The 22,577-nt window shown below is 43.2% G+C and overlaps 1 protein-coding gene across 2 annotated transcripts in view; it reads right to left on the reverse strand.

Moving 5' to 3' along the window:
• Positions 1 to 22,577, reverse strand: part of IARS1 (isoleucyl-tRNA synthetase 1) — a 194,401-nt gene that overhangs the window by 21,524 nt on the left and 150,300 nt on the right. For both annotated transcript variants that reach the window (XM_045023399.1, XM_045023400.1), the window contains 2 exons: positions 21,877 to 22,053; positions 10,462 to 10,573 (listed from right to left, as the gene is read on the reverse strand). In XM_045023399.1, the coding sequence (XP_044879334.1) occupies positions 10,462 to 10,573; positions 21,877 to 22,053 (289 nt within the window). The remainder of the gene's footprint in view (positions 1 to 10,461; positions 10,574 to 21,876; positions 22,054 to 22,577) is intronic.

Raw genomic sequence — 22,577 nt, forward strand, 5'->3', positions numbered from 1 at the left:
GGAGAGAGCCCCCCTGCACTGTATCTGCAACCGCCATCCCCCGCCACAAAGTCCTGTCCCCCCCTCACCCAAAGTAACAAGAAGGAGGGGCGCTAGGGGCCGTGAAAACTGTCACTGCACCCCAGCAGAGCGCTCATGTACCACACAGCTCTCATGCCATAAATTTTGAGAAGTGCTTCCCTTCCTGGATCACCCAGTCCCAAATCCAAGTTTCATCCCCCCACTGTGTAGTTGAGTATTAAAAGTAGTTTGTTGTTATTCACTGTTTCCGTCACGTTTTTCTTGTCAGAAGACTTTGTGTGAAGGGGGGGGGAGGGTTTTTTTAATTGCATAGGACAGCCTCCATTACCAGGGTACAGACTTGGGGGCAGGATCAACAGCAGGACACACACAGACTGCAGTCACTAGGCACCAGGGTCAGTCTGTGAGGTGTATGCTGCCCCGGGTCAGTCTGTGAGGTGTATGCTGCCCCAGGGTCCTAGCGCCTGCCATCCACAAATGGCAAGGCAGGCTGCCCTTACCATGCCCTTCCACCCTAGCCACGAGCCTCTCCGATGCCCTGAGCCCCAGCAAGAGCCCTCATCCACGGACACATACTCACCCTTCCCACACACCCCTCACCCCTTCCTACACCCCAACCCCCAGCCCAGAGCCTGCATCCAAACTCCGTCCCAAAGAGGGCACCCCTCACCCCTTCCTGCAAACCCACCCCTTCCTGCACACCCACCTGCAACCGTCCTCCCCCCAGAGACCGCTGTAGGAGCAGGAGCCTGTCATTCCTCTAGTGTAGAAGCGGTCTGTACATCAGTGCACACCGTACCCACCACAGTCTGCGTCCATGTTTCAACCCTTGAACAGGAATTCATAATTAAAGAAAACTTTGTTAATAATCAGTGTTCCATTAAATTTATTTTAAAAAGTGTGTTGGAAGGGGGGAAACCTGGAGAACGGGGTATGTAACCGCAGATCGAAGTCAACAGTCACTGAAACAGGCTCAGGTTCAGCTTCTCTGTAAATCAAGTGGACAGTCATAGGTTACCCTGCTCTCCGAGGAACCTAGCTTTCAAAGCCTCCCGGATGCACAGCGCTTCCCGCTGGGATCTTCTATCAGCACGGCTGTCTGGCTGAGCGTAATCAGCAGCCAGGCGATTTGCCTCAACCTCCCATCCCGCCATAAAGGTCTCCCCCTTGCTCTCACAGAGATTGTGGAGCACACAGCAAGCAGCAATAACAACGGGGATATTTTTTTCGCTGAGGTCCGAGCGAGTCAGTAAGCTCCGCCATCTCCCCTTGAGACGTCCGAAAGCACACTCACCACCATTCTGCACTTGCTCAGCCGGTAGTTGAAGAGTTCCTTCTCACTGTCCAAGGCGCCTGTATAGGGCTTCATGAGCCAGGGCATTAGCGGGTAGGCTGGGTCCCCGAGGATCACTGTAGGCATCTGCACATCCCCAACCGTTATTTTGTGGTCCGGGAAGAAACTACCTGCCTGGAGGCGTTTAAACAGACCAGAGTTCCTGAACACGCGCGTCATGAACCTTGCCCGGCCACCCGACGTAGATGTTGGTAAAACGTCCCCTATGGTCCACCAGTGCTTGCAGCACCATAGAAAAGTAGCCCTTTCGGTTAATGTACTGGCTGGCCTGGTGGGCTGGTCCCAGGATAGGGATGTGAGTCCCATCTATAGCCCCACCGCAGTTTGGGAATCCCATCGTGGCGAAGCCATCTCTGACGACCTGGACGTTTCCTAGAGTCACTACCTTTGAGAGCAGTTGCTCAACGATTGCGTGGGCTACTTGAATCACAGCAAGCCCTACGGTAGATTTGCCCACGCCAAAGTGGTTCGCTACTGACCGGTAGCTGTCTGGCGTTGCAAGTTTCCAGAGGGCTATGGCCACTCGCTTCTGCACAGTCAGGGCTGCTCGCATCCGGGTGTCCTGGCGCTTCAGGGCAGGGGACAGCAAGTCACAGAGTTCAAGGAAAGTGCCCTTACGCATCCTGAAGTTTCGCAGCCACTGTGATTCATCCCAGACCTGCAGCACTATGCGGTCCCACCAGTCCGTGCTTGTTTCCTGGGCCCAGAATCGCCGTTCCACACCATGAACTTGACCCATTGCCACCATGATCTCCACTGCGCGGCGTACCCTGCTTTGTGAGAGGTCTGCGCCACTCTGTGACTTCCTGTCCTCACCGCGCTGCCGGAGCCTCCTCGCCCGATTTCTCAGCAGCTGACTGTGGAAGAGGTGGACGATAAGGTGTGAGGAGTTGACAACGGCCATAAGTGCAGCGATGATCGCAGCGGGCTCCATGCTCGCAGTGCTGTGGCGTCCGCGCTGTAACCGACCAGAGAAGGGCGCGAACAGATTTCCCGCCGGCGCTTTCCGGGAGGGAGGGCGTGATTGACGGTTCAATGACGACAGTTACCCAAAACCACATTTTTTCCCCCACCAGGCATTGGGGGCTCTACCCAGCATTCCAATGGGCAGCGGGGACTGCGGGAACTGTGGGATAGCTTCCCACAGTGCACCGCTTCGAAAGTCGACGCTGGCCCCGTTACTGTGGACTCAGACAGTCGAATTAGTGTATTTAGTGTGGATACACAAATTCGACTTCATAAGGTCGATTCCACAAATTCGAGTTAAGTAGATTCGAAATAGTCTTGTAGTGTAGACGTACCCTAAGGTGCCACAAGTACTCCTGTTCTTTTAACAAAAATAGTATTTTCCAATTCACCTCATACAAATACTGTAGTGCAATTTCTTTATTGTCAAAGTACAACTTACAAATGTACAATTATATTTTTTTTACATAACTGCACTCAAAACCAAAACAATGTAAAACATCAGCTCGTGCAAGTACATTCAATCCTACTTCTTGTTAAGCCATTCACTAAAACAAACAAGTTTGTTTATATTTATGGGAGATAATCCTGCCCGCTTCTTATTTACAGTGTCACCTGAAAGTGAACACAGGGGTACGTCTACACTACGGGATTATTCCGATTTTACATAAACCGGTTTAGCAAAACAGATTGTATAAAATCAAGTGCGCGCGGCCACACTAAACACATTAAATCGGTGGTGTGCGTCCACTGTCCGAGGCTAGCGTCGATTTCTGGAGCGTTGCACTGTGGGTAGCTATTCCGTAGCTATCCCATAGTTCCCGCAGTCTCCCCCGCCCCTTGGAATTCGGGGTTGAGAGCCCAGTGCCTGATGGGGCAAAAATCATTGTCGCGGGTGGCTCTGGGTAAATGTCGTCAGTCATTCCTTCCTCCGGGAAAGCAACGGCAGACAATCATTTCGCGCCCTTTTTCCCTGGATTTCCCTGGCAGATGCCATAGCGTGGCAACCATGGAGCCTGTTTTGCCTTTTGTCACTGTCACCGTATGTGTACTAGATGCCGCGGACAGAGGCGATTCAGCAGCGCTACACAGCAGCATTCATTTGCTTTTGCATGACAGCAGAGATGGTTAGCAGCCGTTCTGTACCGTCTACCATGCCATTGTAAATTGGCAATGAGGTGATGGTTACCAGTCGTATTGCACTATATCTTCTGCTGCTGTCATAGGTGCCCCTGGCTGAGATCAGCCGGGGGCGCAAAAGACAAAAATGGGAATGACTCCCCGAGTCAATCCCTCCTTTAGGGTATCTAAAAATAGAATCAGTCCTGCCTATAATACGGGGCAAGTGTACTAGAGATCCAGTGTATCAGAGAACCAGAGAGCACACCCGCTCCGTGTCAGATCCCGCAGGAATGATGAGCTGTATGCCATTCACAGGGGGTGCTCCTGCAACAACCCCACCTGTTGCTTCCCTCCTCCCCCAGCCTTCCTGGGCTACCGTTGCAGTGTCCCCCCGTTTGTGTGCTGAAGTAATAAAGAATGCAGGAATAAGAAACAGTGACTTGTTAGTGAAATAAAATGAGGGGAAGGCAGCCTCCAGCTGCTATGATAGTCCAGGCAGTACAGAATCTTTTCTTTACACATGAAGGGCGGGGGCTGATGGAGCTCAGCCCCCAGTTGCTATGATGAAGACGGTTACCAGCCGTTCTGTACCGTCTACTGGGAATGACCGGGAGGCCAGTCAGGAGTACTTATGGGATGATGACGAGGATGGATACCAGTCGTATTGCACTACACCATCTGCCACAAGGCTGATGATGACGACAGATATCTGCCATAGTGTACCATCACCCACCAAGGAGGGGGGGGGCGAGGATGCTACAGTTCAGTGCCGCAGCATCGCGTCTACCAGCAGCATTCAGTACACATAGGGTGACATTTAAAAGAGTCAAGAGATGATTTTTTTCCCCTTTCCTTCCGGGGGTGGGGGTACATTGACGAGCTATGCCCTGAACCACCGCGGACAATGTGTTTGACCCTACAGGCATTGGGAGCTCAGCCAAGAATGCAAATGCTTTTCGGAGACTGCAGGAACTGTGGGATACCTTGAGTCCTCAGTCCCCCCTCCCTCCATGAGTGTCTATTTGATTCTTTGGCTTTCCGTTACGCTTGTCATGCAGCAGCGTGCTGAGTCCCTGCTATGGCGTCTGTCTGGAGATTTTTTAAAAATGCTTTGGACTTTCGTCTTCTGTAACGGAGCTCTGATAGAACAGATTTGCCTGCCCATACAGCAATCACATCCGTACGGTCCATGCTGGAGCTCTTTTGGGATTTTGATTTTGGACTGCATCGCCACCCGTGCTGATCGGAGCTCCACGCTGGGCAAACAGGAAATGATATTCAAAAGTTCGCGGGGCTTTTCCTGTCTACCTGGCCACTGCATCCGAGTTCAGATTCCTGTCCAGAGCGGTCAGTGGTGCACTGTGGGATACCCCCCGGAGGCCAATACCGTCGATTTGCGGCCACACTAACCCTAATCCGATATGGTAATACCGATATTAGCGCTACTCCTCTCGTTAGGGAGGAGTACAGAAATCGATTTAAAGAGCCCTTTATATCGATATAAAGGGCCTCAGTGTGGACGGGTGTGGCGTTAAATCGGTTTAACGCTCCTAAAACCGGTTTAAACGCGTAGTGTAGACCAGGTGACAGCTGTTCGCATTGCACTTTTGTAACCGGTTCTGACCTTACATCCCATATTTTTAATAAAAATAGTTATGATATGAATATAGCATAACTAAGATATGTTTTATGCAAGATGGGTCAGGTGAAGTATCATTAGAAAGGTTATGATTTACTGAATGTGATTAACCAATTTGTATGCATGTATCATTTCTGTATCTGGAGTTAGAAATATTGTAAAAATTGTTACATTGAATATGTAACAATTACAACTGTGTGTGTACTTGGGGAACGCCCACCAGACAATATGCAATCAGCCTGGATGGGCCATTAGGAAGGACAATAGCACTTTGAAGATACTAATCTCCCTCCCTCCTGAGAAGTTTCTTGGGATGCTGCTTTGACACTGCAGGGTTGTGTGATCATGTCACCTGGTACTGGATACTATCTTAAAATGCTGGTATTTTTCCACAGGATGGGAAACAAAGAATTCCTGACATATGCAAATCCTATTTAAGGCTGGGGAGTGAGTTAATCTTGGCTCTTCTCCATTGCCTCCCCGCCCAAGAAGAAAGGCTGTTGAAAACACCTGAAGAAACAAAGGAACTAAGATGAGGGGAGCCAGGGGCTGAGCCCAGGTGAGAAGGTCAGCCTGTAAAAGGAATCCCTGGAGATTTAAACTGCAAGCAGTGCAGTTTACCTTCAAGAAACTCTGCAATCTGCATCAAACAACATTTAGGGTGAGATCTTACTATTTGTAGCCAAATTTCTTTAATGTATTAAGCATAGTTTGCATGTCTTGTTTTATGTGCTCAGTAATCTGCTTTGTCCTGTTTGCTATCCCTTAGGGTACGTCTACACTACGGGATTATTCTGATTTTACATAAACCGGTTTAGCAAAACAGATTGTATAAAATCGAGTGCGCGCGGCCACACTAAACACATTAAATCGGTGGTGTACGTCCACGGTCCGAGGCTAGCGTCGACTTCTGGAGCGTTGCACTGTGGGTAGCTATTCCGTAGCTATCCCATAGTTCCCGCAGCCTCCCCCGCCCCTTGGAATTTCCGGGTTGAGATCCCAGTGCCTGATGGGGCAAAAATCATTGTCGCGGGTGGTTCTGGGTACAGCCTCACCCCTCCCTCCCTGAAAGCAGCAGACAACTGTTTCGCGCCTTTTTTGCTTTGTGAACTGTGCAGACGCCATAACACAGCAAGCATGGACCCTGCTCAACTCAATACTGCAATCGTGCATGTTTTAAACACCTCGCGCACTCTCGTGCAGTATATGGTGAACCAGGACCTTCAAACCGAGGCGAGGAGGCGGCAGATACGGCAGCGCGGCGATGACAGTGATGAGGATGTAGACACAGAATTCTCTCAAACCGCGGGGCCCTGCGCTTTGGAGATCCTGATGGTAATGGGGCAGATTCTATCCATTGAACGCCGATTTTGGGCCCGGGAAACAAGCACTGACTGGTGGGACTGCATTGTGTTGCAGGTGTGGGACGATTCCCAGTGGCTGCGAAACTTTTGCATGCGTAAGGGCACTTTCATGGAACTTTGTGACTTGCTTGCCCCTGCCCTGAAACGCCATAATACCAAGATGAGAGCAGCCCTCACAGTTGAGAAGCGAGTGGCGATAGCCCTGTGGAAGCTTGCAACGCCAGACAGCTACCGGTCAGTCGGGAATCAATTTGGAGTTGGAAAATCTACTGTGGGGCCTGCTGTGATGCAAGTAGCCAAAGCAATCACTAAGCTGCTGCTACGAAAGGTTGTGATTCTGGGAAACGTGCAGGCCATAGTGGATGGCTTTGCTGCACTGGGATTCCCTAACTGTGGGGGGGCGATAGATGGAACCCATATCCCTATCTTGGCACCGGAGCGCCAGGGCACCCAGTACGTAAACCGGAAGGGGTACTTTTCAATGGTGCTGCAAGCACTGGTGGATCACAAGGGACGTTTCACCAACATCCACGTGGGATGGCCAGGGAGGGTTCATGACGCTCACGTATTCAGAAGCACTACTCTGTTTAAACGGCTGCAGCAAGGGAATTACTTCCCAGACCAGAAAATAACAGTTGGGGATGTTGAAATGCCTGTCGTTATCCTGGGGGACCCAGCCTACCCCTTGATGCCATGGCTCATGAAGCCGTACACAGGCAGCCTGGACAGTGGTCAGGATCTGTTCAATTACAGGCTGAGCAAGTGCAGAATGGTGGTGGAATGTGCATTTGGCCGTTTAAAGGCGCGCTGGCGCACATTACTGACTCGCTCAGACCTCAGCCAAACCAATGTCCCCTATGTTATTGCTGCTTGGTGTATTCTCCACAATCTCTATGAGAGTAAGGGGGAGACCTTTATGGTGGGGTGGGAGGCTGAGGCAAATCACCTGGCCGCTGATTACGTGCAGCCAGACACCAGGGAGATTAGAAGAGCACACCAGGAAGCGGTGCGCATCAGAGAAGCTTTGAAAACGAGCTTCATCAATGGCCAGGGTACACTGTGACTGCTGTGTTTGTTGATGAACACCCCCCCCCTTGATTGACTCATTCCCTGTAAGCAACTCACCCTCCCCCTTCGAGTACAGCTTACTTATGCAAATAAAATCACTATAGTATAAAAATCATGAATTCTTTATTAATTCATTATAAAAAGAGGGAGAGAAGTAAGGGTGTGGTTTGGGAGGAGGATAGGAGGGATGGAGAAGGCCATTAAAAAAATTTCACAGTAATGACAGCCTTCTGGTTGGGCTGTCCACGGGGGTGGAGTGGGCGGGTGCACGGAGCCTCCCCCCACGCGTTCTTACACGTCTGGGTGAGGAGGATGTGGAACATGGTGAGGGTTGAGGGTGGTTATACAGGGGCTGCAGTGGCACTCTGTGATCCTGCTGCCGTTCCTGAAGCTCCACCAGACACCGGAGCATGTCAGTTTGATCACGCAGCAGCCCCAGAGTTGCATCCCGCCACCGCTGATCTTCCTGCCGCCACCTCTCATCTCGGGTGTCCCTCCTGTCCTCACGTTCACTGGCATCTTTCCTGTAATTTGATACCACGTCCTTCCACTCATTCAGATGAGCTCTTTCCTTGCGTGTAACTTCCATAATATCCGAGAACATTTCATCTTGCGTCTTCTTTTTCCTCCGCCTTATCTGTGCTAGCCTTTGGGATGGAGGAGGAATGCTTGAAAAATTTGCAGCTGCATGAGGGAGAGAAATATTTAAAAAGATACATTTTACAGAACAATGGTTATACTTTTTCACAGTGAACAGCACTATTCACCTTACATAGCACATGTGATTTCCCTACAAGGTCGCATTTTTCATCTTAATACTGAGTGCCTGCAGCTCTGGAGTTACAGATCTCACAGACACAGGTCCAGGCATCAGAATTCAGCTTGCATGCGGCCATGGTAAGCCACTGTCTTTCTGCTTCTGTAGTGATTTACCCCTCCCCCCAACGCATGGCTAATACCACGCTAACTCCCTGCTAATCAACACCCTTCCCACCCCCCCACCCACTGCGTGGCTGGTAGCTTGGGGAAGATCCCCGCTGATCAAACACGAAAAAGATCATCGGCATTTCACTCCTCCCCTCCCCCCACTTGGCTATGTGCAGGAAAGGTTTTTTTTTTAAGCTGCTGCAGTCCACGAACCCAGTAGGAAAATGGCCATCCCCCTTACTTAAATTCCTGATTTTTAACCAGGTTACCCTGAATGATATCACTTTGCTGAGGATAACACAGCGAGATAAAGAACGGATGCTTCTTGAATGCCAGCAATCACCGGGACCATACGCAGCTATGCTTTGCCATGCAATGATACCTGATTACTTGCTACATGCATGGCGTGGTAAAGTGTCCTACCATGGTGGGCGGAACAAGGCTGCCTTGCCCAGAAACCTTCTGCAAAGGCTTCTGGAGTACCTCCAGGAGCGCTTCATCGAGATGTCCCTGGAGGATTTCCGCTCAATCCCCGGACATGTTAACAAACTTTTCTAAGTAACTATACTGTCTGTGAATGCATCCCAAGTCCTCAGGGCAAATCAATCATTAAAAAACTCTTGCTTAAAAAACAATGTTTGCTATTTGCAAAGGTACACTCACCAGAGGTCCCTTCCATGGCGTCATTGTCTGGGATCGTTGCTTGGGAGGGCTGGGAGGAGGGTAATTCCGTCAGGGTGAGAAAAAGCTCCTGGCTGCTGGGGTTCATGGAGTGCTGTGTGCTCTCTGCTAGGTCGTCCTCCTCTTCTTCATCTTCATCTTCCCCGTCCGCAAAGTCCTCAGACATGGCAGAGATTACAACCCCCACCTCAGAATCCACGGTCAGGGGTGGGGTACTTGTGGCGCAGCCCCCTAAAATTGCATGCAGCTCGGCATAGAAGCGGCATGTTTTTCGACCTGCCCCGGACCTACCGTTTGCTTCTTTGGTTTTCTGGTAGGCTTGTCTGAGCTCCTTAACTTTCACTCTGCACTGCACTGAGTCCCTGCTGTGGCCTTTATCCGTCATAGCCTTAGAAATTCTTTCAAATACTTTTTCATTTCATCTTTTGGAACACAGTTCTGTTGGCACTGAATCCTCTCCCCATATAGAGATCAGATCCAGTACCTCCCGTGCAGTCCATGCTGGGGCTCTTTTTCGATTCTCAGGAGACTGCATTGTTACCTGTGCAGATGAGCTGTGCGTGGTCACCTGTGCAGATGAGCTCTCCACGCTGAGGAAGCAGGAAATGAATTTCAAAAGTTCGCGGGGCTTTTCCTGTCTACCTGGCCAGTGCATCAGAGTTCAGAACGCTGTCCAGAGCGGTCACAGTGGTGCACTGTGGGATACCTCCCGGAGGCCAATACTGTCGATTTGCGGCCACACTAACCCTATTCCGATATGTTAATCCCGATATTAGCGCTACTCCTCTCGTCGGGGAGGAGTACAGAAACCGATTTAAAGAGCCATTAAAATCGATATAAGGTGCCTCCTAGTGTGGACGGGTGTGGCGTTAAATCGGTTTTACGCTCCTAAAACCGGTTTAAACGCCTAGTGTAGACCAGGCCTTACAATCACTTAAAATTTACCTTTTGTAGTTAATAAACTTGTTGGGTTTGGTTTTTTTAATTCTAAACCCAGTTTGTGCAATTCATAACTGGGGCGGGGGGGGGAACACTCTTCATTGTTTGTGCATGCAGTATTATATACATAAATTAAAAAGCACCATACACACTATTTTCTTTCACCCAGTTGAGTATCATCTCTCATTTAAAGACTTCATTATAACAGTAAAAGTTAGACTTCCTCAATAATCCTTTATCAAATACTATTTACAACTACTACGTAAAGGAAGTCAGCACCACCTTGTGCACATAACCTCTTTGTTCTGTTACCTATCATATTATTCCTTAATTCATCTTATGTGGTGATGATTCTGAAACATTAAACAAAAATCTCCTACCTTGCTCTGTACCATTAATACAAGTGTTGAGATTGACATAAGCACAGGCTGGCTCAACGCGATGATGTAAGCCTCCTCTGACAAGTGTGATTTCTAGTTCTGACCCCTTCAGCTAAAAAAAAAATCAAATCAAAACAAGAGTATTATTTTTACTTCAACAGCACTCTATTAAGATAGAAAACAAAAACAAAACATACGCCTCAAAATAAGCACATTAGGACATTTCTATGGATCATTATATTAAAAAATAATTACATGAGAACATAATATAATGGTAAATTCTATAGTGTTCTCTCTCTGAGGATCTGAGAGAGAGTTGTGAATATGAATAAATTCACCCTTACTATGCCTATGAGATAAAGGGGGGCGGAGAGAGAACTGGAGCAGACAGAGCTCGAATGCCCTAATTTTCTGATATGCATTGGGCCACAAATCCCACTGAAGTCAATGGGGACCGCAAGTGCTCAAACACCTTTGAAAATGAAATCATAAATGATTTGCCCAAGGTCAAACAACAAGACAGAGGCAGAGCTGAGAAAAACTTCCATCTCCTGAATTTCAGTCCCATGTCCAAACCACAAGCCTACACCTAACCCCACTTTCCACCTTGTTGTGAAATGCTATGTAAAAACTTCCTAAACCCCCTGGAATATGGAGAGAGACACATGAACTGTAGGCTGGTTTTGTTCTCCTGCTTCTTCCCCCAACAACCTAAAATCAGAAACACCCTGCAATTAGTCAGAAAGTAAGTTCTAAGCAAGCAAAAACACCTTAATCATGGACTATGCTATTTAAGTAATGCCTAGCAATGAAGCAGAGCATTCTCTTCTTGACAGCAGAAAAGTCAGCATTTCCTGGTAATGGATTCTTCACATGCTTAAAGCTTTGTTTTTTCTTTATTCCTATTCAGTTCAGGATTCTTCCACATTAAAATATGCAGAAGTGGACAAGGTAAAAAAAGAAGGCAGGAGTGTGTTCTTTGGGGTATACAGAACCTTATGGTTATTGGAAGCACCTTATTTTAACAATTCCCAGACCTACTCCCCCCCGTCTGAAATTTATTCAGACACGTCTGACAATAACTGAGAAAATATAACTGATATCCTATAGCAGGTATAAAAATAACCATGCAATAATATACATTATATTATTTGAGAACTAGTATGGGATCATGTAAATCAACAATATTTTAATGCATACATTAGAAAAGAGCTAAGGTTTTCGTTACAAGCCAACTTTTTTCTATGGCACTCACAGTGGTATCTGACTACCCCAGAAACATTAATTTGCTCTTGCATCATCCCTGTGAGAAATGGAAATAATAGTATTTTCATTTTGCAGATGGGGGAACTGAGGGATAGAGAAATTAGGTGACTTGCCCATCATCATACAGGAAGTCTGTGACAGAGCTGGAAAAACAAAATGTAGTTTGTAGTTTCAGTCAAACATTAACTTTCACGAAAGTTATAGTTGTAGCCCATAGGATTATTCTGCTAGCTATTAGATCCTACTAATCCAGCCAGCAGTTTAATTAATTAATTAATTATTATTTTTTTTCTGAAATTAATCCGTTTTATTCTTATATTTTATCAGTATTAATTCCTTGGACTTTAGGATGTGTTGAGGCATGTGTTTCCTAATAATAAGTTTTGCTGAAATGCAAGAAGCCTACCGGCCTGTAAGATCCGGTAAAAACTGCTATATAGAAAAAAGTATAATCAGTTATGAATATGTCAGCATAAAAGCTGGCAACCTTTGGCACGGATAAGAATAGTCCCTGAACTTTGGGGAACCAAAGGGAGGAACTATCCACATCACATCACAGGTTTATCTACCTGGCATCTACCTCCGGTTGGTAACCACATGGTACACCACAACTCGAAGGTCATCAAGAGAGCCTAGGTTGGCAGTTTTGGAGTGAGATAATCCTTATTCATATATTTTGAAAGTAAGTGTCTTAATCCACTAACCTATAGGAGAAGGGTACCCATAAATTTCTTAGGAAATTCTTAGGATATGGAAATAAAATTTGGGTATAGTAGGTTGGGCCTGAATTACATAGGTCAGGATCCTATAAAGTAACTTGTAAGAGAGCTTTTCTAAGTTCTAGTTCTAGGCTCTTCCAACTCCTGAATCTTCGGTTTCTTGGAGTGCTTTTTCCAGTTCTCCTATACTCTAGAGACTATCTGAAGCTGCTAACACAGAGGAACAACCTGGTGAGTTAGAAGAGGAAGTTGACAGTGAAGTGATGGGAGTCAGTGTGCCAGCAGAAAAGGGAAGTCCTCCGGCCACAGTGCCCGAGGAGGAGTTAAGTGAATCAGAAAGTATCATCTTAGAAAAGCAAGTAGATGTTGCAGAGGGAGAGAGAGAAGGCGATTCTGAGGAAAAGACTGTCTCAGCTCTTAGCAGAGCAGGAGAAGCACCTTTGGAGGTTCAAATTGCTCAGGAAATGGAGCGTGCTGTATCAGAAGTAGTTCAGGTATCTAATGTGTGTGATACAGTCATCACCAGGATTCAGGAGAGAGAGAGAGCGCGCGAGCGGCCTAGGGATGTCATTCCCCTCCCCCTCCCCCCCAATGTGGTGCCACCATCCAGTATAGGAGGTTGGACCTTTCTGAATCATCGATAAACTCAGTTCAGCAGTGTACAAGATTAGAGTAACAGGAGGCAAGCGTACTAAAGATAAAATCTACCATGCTAATCAGTTAAAGCTGTATCAATCATCTAGGTCCCGGGAGCAGCTTGCTTCCCAGGAGCTAGCTGAATCATCTCCTAAAACCCCCCGTAATCAGAGTTCAGAAGACTGCAGTCATGAAATGGACATTGAGATTTCTGATCTGCTACTCATTCATCTTTGCCCTGAGGGTAGGACTAAGCCAGAAATTAAGACTGCCCAGGACCATACTACCCAATGACGCCTCCACACTCAGGTGTTTGAACATTTGAAACGTATCACACCACCACCAGAGACTGAACGAACCATTATCGCCAACCAAGGCAATGAACTTACTTTAAAGCTATATGCCAATTTGCTGGCAAATGGCTCTACGGACTCATTCCCACATCTTGTAAACATCTTAAGTGCTGATGCAATGGTGAATATTGTTTGGGGTTGGAAAGAGGAGACTAGATATTCACCTTCATATGATTCAAAGTCAAAAGGATATGAGGTAATCATAAGTTGGCAATACAAACAAAATCAGGGAATATTGGTCACAGGTATAAAACGGCAGGCCAAACTATCCTCCTGGACTAATGATACAATATTAAAAATACACAATGTACCCACATATATGTCCGACAGATATAGAGCAGGAATTTGTACAATTCTCCAACCATTGCCTAATAATTGCATTTGGTAGAGCCGTACTAATTAATTGTTCAACCATCGCACGTAAATGAGTTTCCAGAAATTGTAAATTTGGATCTCCATCCTGAATTCAGCAACCATCCAATCCAGTACATTACAGGAATTAGAGGGGAAGAAGTCACCTTTAAGTATCAATTAACAGGGATGACATCACTGCCATCAAGTGGTTGGAATAAAAAAATTCAGCCATTAGATGAGGATTCAAAGCGGGGAGGATGCAACACCTATATCTTCACATTAACCAATTCCACATCCCTCAGACATGGGGATTGGAAACACACGGCTAATTGTGAAAACTGTAACCAAGGAAGTCTAACCTTACACAAAGTAGAATATGAAGATGAAGGGCTATATGAAGTCTGTCTTATAGCTACATTTCAAACTCAATTGGGAGATAAGAAATACATATTGAATATGACTTTTGAACTTAAGGTCCGCAACCCAATAATTGACTATGACAACACCATTGGTGATTTATTGATTTGTCCAGCAACAAACCCAGGACTAGCCAGTGGTCTCACCACAATGCCCATGTTTGGTGTATTAATTAATCAAGTTTGATTTGTTCATATTCCTGTGGTGTTAAACTTGTCCAACTAGCATCTAGGGGAGTTTGAATACTGCAAACATACCGAAGTAGCTTCCTTTTTCTCAGTACTCCTTGTGGATAAGATTGTAACTTATCAGCAACAAGCACAAGATGTATTAATGTTGGGGGTAGATGATAAAACAAAATCGTATACCTCCAGGCAAAAATGTAGCTTAAACCCGCTGGGAGTTCTGGGATCCATATCAGGACTATTTGGTTCAGGGATGTCAATGTGGAAAATCCGCAAACACATAAATTATGTGTTACAAGAGGAAGCTAATCAAGCAATGAATCCAGTGTTGCAAGGCATAAAAGGGCTATCACAAGAGGAACGTTTTACTATTTATAACATGCATGACATAGCACAACTATTCAATGACACTCAATCCAAAATTAACCAACTAATTGCTCATAATAATGATCGGCAAAAGGACCAATCATTAGGAAAGGAAATTATTTGTTCTGCATATGGGGACTATGTTATCACTAAGGCGTTACAATCCCTAGAATTGGGAAGGATCCCCAATCTAATCAAAGATGAGCAATTATTAAATTGGTATTGCCCTAAATGTTTTGAAAGACCTGAAGGGGAAAGATCTGTATGTTTGAATGCATTTCCGTATGTATCCATTGGAATTATGAGACAAATGGGGTCTGAGACACCACATCCCAACCAAGACAGTTGTTTATCTTCTCAAAATTGTGTTGTAGCTCGATCCTTGTATGTTTCATTCAAAGTCTCTTAAACTGTGTTTGATTCAGACAAGGATGTGTATAAGTGGTTGGCTGCAGTACAGTCGATAGATCACCTCGAAGACAGCACCTACAAGGAATGTGTCAATGTGCCTCCCTTGGTAGTCTATCACACTGCAACTCAAACATGGAAAGTTCCGCAGATGGCCTGTTACTCTAAAAAAGGGCCTCAGTATATCTGCAGATGTACTGTGTTCGAGGCAAATACTATCTTGTGTGGACTGCAGGGAGAGCTCTAGAATCAATCATTGTTAGAGTGTATGGTCCAACTAACCAGATGGAAGACACCTACAGAGAGGGTGACCTATGCTGGCCAAAAATGGCCAATTTTGCATAGTAACCAACCAGGAAAGTTTCCTATATGGCTCCTTGGAGTGTCAGGTCACAGATCCAAACTTCTGTTTTACTCCGAAGCAGTTTACCTCAATGGGAAATCAAGTAATTTCACCTATTCCTCCCTTCGAAAACACAATTATTGTTGAATCTGATCCCTCCTATCAGGATTTGACTATCCTACATACCTCAACATTTTTGGTACATATTGCCCCTCTGGGATTACAATTAAAACAATTGGTATCCCAAAAGGAAACCCACCTTATCCAAATAACAAATGACGTGGATAAGGCTAAACAAGCAGTTGTCCAGTTATTAGATCGGGAAGGCCAAGAAGTAGATTCTTCCTGGGAGGAAATTGGATTGAAAGGATGGATTATCATCCAAGGTATTGCAACCGGGGTTGTTTTCATCATTGTGAACAATGCTGTTCTCATAATTATAGCAAGGCCATGCTGGGTGAAATTTTCAATTCTTAACACAGACTGTGTTCAAATTCATGCTGATGGAGGAGGCTCTGGAGAGATCCTTTTATTTGGAAACAAATATAATCTGGAAATAGAGACAAACATGGAACTACCATTTACATGATGGCTTCTCTTTTCAAAGAGCTGGGTTCTAATATAGGAGGTATGAGAACCTAACTTAACTGCCTTTCTGATAAGAAGCACAGGGATGTGTTTTGAGGAGGAACATTTTGATTAGATGATTAGAGGCCCAAGGAAGGGAACAAAATTCATCTGGGAGGCTTCTTGTCCATTTTGAGTCTAGAGGCTGTCAGTCATGAAAGCAGGAGGAGCAGCTCTTGAGGACAGCTCTCTCCTATTAGCAATTAAAGAATCAATACACGGAATCAGGTACTTGTCCTTCCCATAGTATTTTCCACAATAAGGATATTAAATTTTGCCATTTGTTAGAACAAGCCTTTTGGAAGACAGCTTGCTATGAGATGTGAGGTTGAGGGCCTACATAAAGAGCTGACGATCAGTGTGAACATCAGAGAAGGGATGAGGTTAGTTCAAACAAAATACTTTCAACAAAAAGAGGTTAAGCTTGATTTCATCTTGAGTCTGCATAGAAGTTCAAGTTCATACAAAACTGTTGGCTTAACAACAAATTGCACTCAACTGTTCATAAATTTGGTAAAAACCAACCTGCTAGCTTTAAATTCATCTGCAAGGTGCTTTGGGGATCTATATGCACCTTGTTCTTTAAACCTGATCTGCTTTTTCCACTTAAAACATTTTAAAGTTATATAATCTTATTCTATATCAGTGTTGACATGAAAAGCACTTAGTGAGTTCAACAAACACACAAGAAAGTCTATGTATAAAACAGTTTCAAATTCATATTGGACCTGATTTGCTAACACCTCTGTATTGATCCACTTTGCTGTATGCACAAAAATATAAGTAAATTAGGGGTATATTTTGTGCAGAAAACTACATTTGAAAATATTGCTGAATACAGGTTGTGGTAGGTAGCAGTTTGTGTAACAGAATTTACACACACACACACAAACACACTGAGCAGTAACTTGTGAAAAGAAAGGTACTATACAGTTTTGCACATCTACAGTAAAAGCTTTAACATGCAACGAATGCCAAGGTACTCTTTCATTTAGGGCACAGCTAACAATTTCTCTTTAATTTATAAAAGGTCTCCAACCTCTCCTTACCACTGTGTACTCCAGAAGCAGGAAACTTCACAAATGTTAATGGGGACTAGATTGGAGCCATATTTTTTTCTCTAAATAAAATCATTACTGTGATTGGAGTTCAAAATCTAAACTAAAGAGAAAGCATTGGAGTGTTACCAATTTTTAAATTCTCTTTGCAATTAGTTTTCATTGGAATTCACATGAGATTATTTAATTTTCAGTGTTGAGCAGCATGGTTTAAAAAAAAAATTAAGTTAAATTAAGCTACTTTTCCTCCCCCTTAAAATCTTCAAGAGACTATAATGAGAATTCCACACACAGAACTATGTCAGTGGGTATGCTCCTCGTGTGAAGAAAATCATTAAATTTAGCTAGAAGCTGGATTTCTCTGCTCAATGTAAAATGCAGCAAGGCTCAAACTGAAAAACCAACATAAAAGGAAGCCAACATTTACTACTTAAAAAAAACAAACATGTTTTTTCAGAAATTATGAGTTGTAACCCCAAAATATCAAGACGACTTTGGCATTACTTTTTCTAATATACAGTAACTTTTAAAATGTGAAACCAAAACTAAACATGCATCTATAACCACCATGCCCCTTAAGGTCACATTCTACAACGAAAGGATTTCAACTTTTTTTTTTTAAAGTAGTTACTGATATTTGACAGTTCAGAGGACCAAACAGCTACAGCAAAATGCAAACACAGTAGAACTTAAGAGTTATGAACACCAGAGTTACAAACTCTGACTGGTCAACCACACAGCAAACTTGGAACCAGAAGTACACAATCAGGCAGCAGCAGATTTAAAAAAGGCGCAAATATGGCACAGTACTATGTTAAAAGTCCTACTTCTTGTTCAGCCAATCACTAAGAGAAACAAGTTTGTTTACATTTACGGGAGATAATGCTGCCCATTCTTAATTACAATGTCACCTGAAAGTGAGAACAGGAGTTCTGAAGTGCCTTCCAAAAATCTGAGAGGGATGAGATATGGAGCATGCTTTCAGAAGTCTTAAAAGAGCAAAACTCTGATGCAGAAACTACAGACTCCAAACCACCCAAAAAAACCCACCAACCATCTCCCGGTGGCAGCTGACTCAGATAATGAAAATGAACGTGTGTTGGTCCGCTCTGCTTTGGCTTGTTATCGAGCAGAACCATCATCAGCATGGACACATGTCCTCTGGAAAGGAAGTTGAAGCATCAAGGGACATGTAAACCTTTAGCACATCTGGCATGTAAATATCTTGCGATGCCAGCTACAATAGTGCCATGCAAACGCCTGTTCTCACTTTCAGGTGACACTGTAAACAAGAAGCAGGCAGCATTATCTTCTGCAAATGTAAACAAACTTGTTTCTCTGAACAAGAAGTAGGACTGAGTGGACTTGTAGGCGCTAAAGTTTTACACTGTTTTATTTTTGAATACAGGGGGGTTGTAAATAATTCTATATTTCTAAGTTCAACTTTCATGATAAAGAGATTGTACTACAGTACTTGTATGAGGTGAATTAAAAAACAAAAGAAATAGTATTTTTCACAGTGCAAATATTTGTAATAAAAAATAAATATAAAGTGAGCACTGTACACCTTGTATTCTGTGTTGTAACTGAAATAAATATATTTGAAACTGTAGAAAACATCCAAAAATATTTAAATAAATGGTATTCTATTATTATTTAATCACATGCTTAAAAAGATCAATCGTGCACTTAAAAAGATCACGCAATTAATTTTTTTTAATCGCTTGACAGCCCTAATTTAAATGGTAACCAAACACAGACTAACAACTTAAATATATAGAACATCCATACATCTAGGGAAATTAAAAACAGATTAACTTCACTGTGCTTCATTTGTTAAAGATTGTCTGTTTATTACTCTGATATTATCTTTTATTAAAACGTTTGCATTTTTAAATGTTTACTATGAAATAGCTTTTTCAGTGTATCAATTTGAAACTTGCATCAATTCTTAGCCAATGTTTATGAGTGACCTACCATGCCTGTATATTTTAAGTCCACAACAGCTGTCAAAACTCAGTTCAACAAAGATCAAGATTTTTGTGTGTGCTTCCATTGGCCCATTCACCATTTGCAATAGTCACTCAATTTTTCCCATATAAAATTTTCTTTGCTAAAATTCTTCAGTTTTTTTAGTCTGATATCTTTTCATCATCTTCACATGACGAGCCCTACCCAACATAACCATCTCATATGTGCTCTCTAACTAACTAGCTGTTAATTTCAAAATAGCTGACTGTTCTTTCTGCTATCTGCAGAACATATTCAACACAGCACAGCTACAAAGAAACCAGCACTATCTGCCAGGATCAGCTCTCAACATCACATAGATAGAGAAAATTGAAAACTACTCTCGTGCTCATCCTTAGATAATCTACGATACATCTTTTCTTCTTTAGATGGATAGGTAAGTTTCTGTGGTTTTTCATATTCACACATGCACAAAAGTCTAAAAACAAAATAAGTTGACCAATATTAAGCTAAATACAGTACTCAACATCACAGTTATGCCGTAAACACAAATGTGCCCCACAATCATACCCTCAGGCAAAAGCCTGAGCAAATAGATGGACTATCCATGAGGCCTTGAAAATCAGATCTTATGGAAAGCATTTTAGAATAATGTGCCTCATTTATCCCATTTTCACAAACCATCTGCACATAGTCTACTAAGAATACAATTTCATTCACACTAAATTCACTATTTCTAGCTGTCCTACATTCTACAGTGTTTGCGCTCAGATTTGGACTCAACTTTCTAAGGTCACATCTCCAGTCAAGCAGCGTCTAGCTCCATATTCATCACAAACAAGCAAATATCTAACAGGAATATGACAAACTACTTGCCAGTTCTCAGTCTTTTACTGTGTTCTCACCAACTCTTACATCAGCATGTTCTCTAATTTTCAGTCAAATATTTCCCAATGCCTTTGTCAAGAGACAACTAACTATGTTGAACAAAGACAAGAGATCGCCTTGTTTGAAACTCTTCTGACGTTACAAGTTCATTCAAAAGAACAAATATGTCCTTTGTATCAGTACAGGGTCAAAAATGATTCACGGAGTATCTGAAAACGAAGAGGTAGATATTCCAGGGCATAAATCATTCTGCAGAGCAAATCAGTAAGTTATTTTATGTCTAGACTCTTCCATCATGTGGGCTTGTCACTCTTGTTTAATGTGACACACAAGCACATTCTGAGCAGAATAGTGAGATAAAGGTTAGGTCCAAGGAGGCCAAATATCTACTAAAGCAAAGGAAGCAGCTCGACTTTGGTGCTGAAAAATGTAAGCCACCTAGCAAAAGATTCCAAATTCCTGCTCTGTCTTATCATGCAAGGCTAAACTCCAAAACTATCATTAAAAACTGGGTTAAAATGGTTTTTTCAAGCCTTATAGAGGATCTTAATAAAAATTAGACTTGATTTTAATGTAATACCATCTTTATCACACATGCAAGGGCAAAATACAGCCCTTTAAAAAGGGTATTTGTGACCGAAAACTCCCCTGGATTCACACTCTACAATAATATATTTGTGCAAAAAACCTCTAGTGAGATATCATTTAAAAACTAACACATAGATCATCAATATTTTTGTGTAATGTATATACAAAATATGCATTAAGAGTTATGAACATAAGCTGAAATTATGACCATAATGTGTTTACCAGACAAGTCTGGAGAGGGGGTAAACTGGTTTCTCAAAGACAAAGAACAAGCTGATGCCTCTAGCCAAGTGTCAAAGTTGATTAGCAATCACTTGTCAAGTGGCCATTCTTTGGTAATGAAGGGGGCCAGGAACAGATCGATCTGCATTTTAGTAAGCAACAACATGGAACCTCTTTCATGAGACTCCATCTTTGTCCTCACATCAGGAAGGAACTTTATCTAGGGGTAACTCTCAGGAAAATGCATTTCAAAGGGTGACTGAACTATAAAAGCAAGGGGTAAAAACACCCAAGCTTGCTCTCTCGCTCTCATTTAAGAAGATAAAGGAACCAACCCTTTAACTTTGGGGAAGTTCCTGACTTGAGAATTTGGTCACACAGTGCTGCTGGGAACCTGTTGTAAGGATTTTTTCTTGAACAAAGTCTAGCTTGTTAAATTTTAACTACCAGAAAGTGTTTTTTCTTTTATTTCTCTTGTAATCATTTCTAACTTTAATGTCTTATACTTGTACTCCCTTAAACTCTCTCTCTGTAGTTGAATAAACTTTTATTTAAAATCAGAGCTAATCCAGTGTTTTGTTTAAACTGAACTGTTTGGGTAACTTCAGTTAAAGTAGAGTACTGTTGCATAAGATCCTCTATAAGGCCTGAAGAAATCATTATTACCCAGTTTTCATTCACAACTCTGGAGCCTGAGCTCAAACATCTGCACTGCAATTTTAGTCCCACAGCTCAAGTCAGCCGACACAGCCAGCTAGAGATGTTTTACTGTAGTGTAGATACACCCTAAGTGGCCGGATTTTCAAAGATGCTGAACACCCAAGCAGAGCCCCTTGATATTTTGTACTTAAAATGCTAGCTATGGCAATCTGCAGGTCTGAAATGGTTACACCCAACTGATAAAACGAACACGTAATGTCAACATGTAGGCCATCATCTATAGTCCAATGTATCATTCAGTTTAATCTGAACAAAAAATACTTTCAAGCATGTAGCTCAATGTATCATTCTTACTTGGGTTTTCTCTTGAATGAGCACTTCTCTTGAAGCAGGCACAGGGTATGGCTTCAAGGCAGCCTTTATTGTTGCAAAAATGAAATCTGTATGCTCCTTAACAACAGAATCCAGGTAGTCACCTTCAGGATGTGATCTATAATATACAGTAATCTCATCTGTAGGAACTAGATTGCGCTGAAACAAAAATCCAGAATTTCAGTTCAGCAAGTTTATACATACATATACAAACTTCTGTAAGAAACATGCAAGTTAAAACTTTTTTAAAGTATTTTAGAAAAATATCAGTCATATTTCTGTTAATATGGAACTAAAAGTTTTTCTTGAAAACTGAAAAGAAGGGTATTCTTTTGACAGAAGCAGAAAGTATCCTTCCAGTCAACTGAATGAACACAAACACAGTATGTTTCTGAATCAAATGAACTAGTTTATAGATATTCAGTTCTTCATGATGCTAAATAATTCAGATAGGATTAAAATAACATGTTAGTCTCAGACCAAAGCTTTTAACAAGTTAAACTCTGAGTGATTCTGCAGCTGTCACAATCAAGCACTGAAATTTATATATAGATATCTTAAAACATATGGCAGTAACCTGCACACATAGTGCTGGATGCACATCAGTGTTTCGGACCAGTACCTCACATGAATTATGAGTTACAATTTGTTGGGGTGGGGACTCAAACTCCCCAAGCCTCTGA

This window comes from Mauremys mutica, chromosome 7 (assembly GCF_020497125.1).
Source record: "Mauremys mutica isolate MM-2020 ecotype Southern chromosome 7, ASM2049712v1, whole genome shotgun sequence".
Classification (NCBI taxonomy): Eukaryota; Metazoa; Chordata; order Testudines; family Geoemydidae; genus Mauremys; species Mauremys mutica.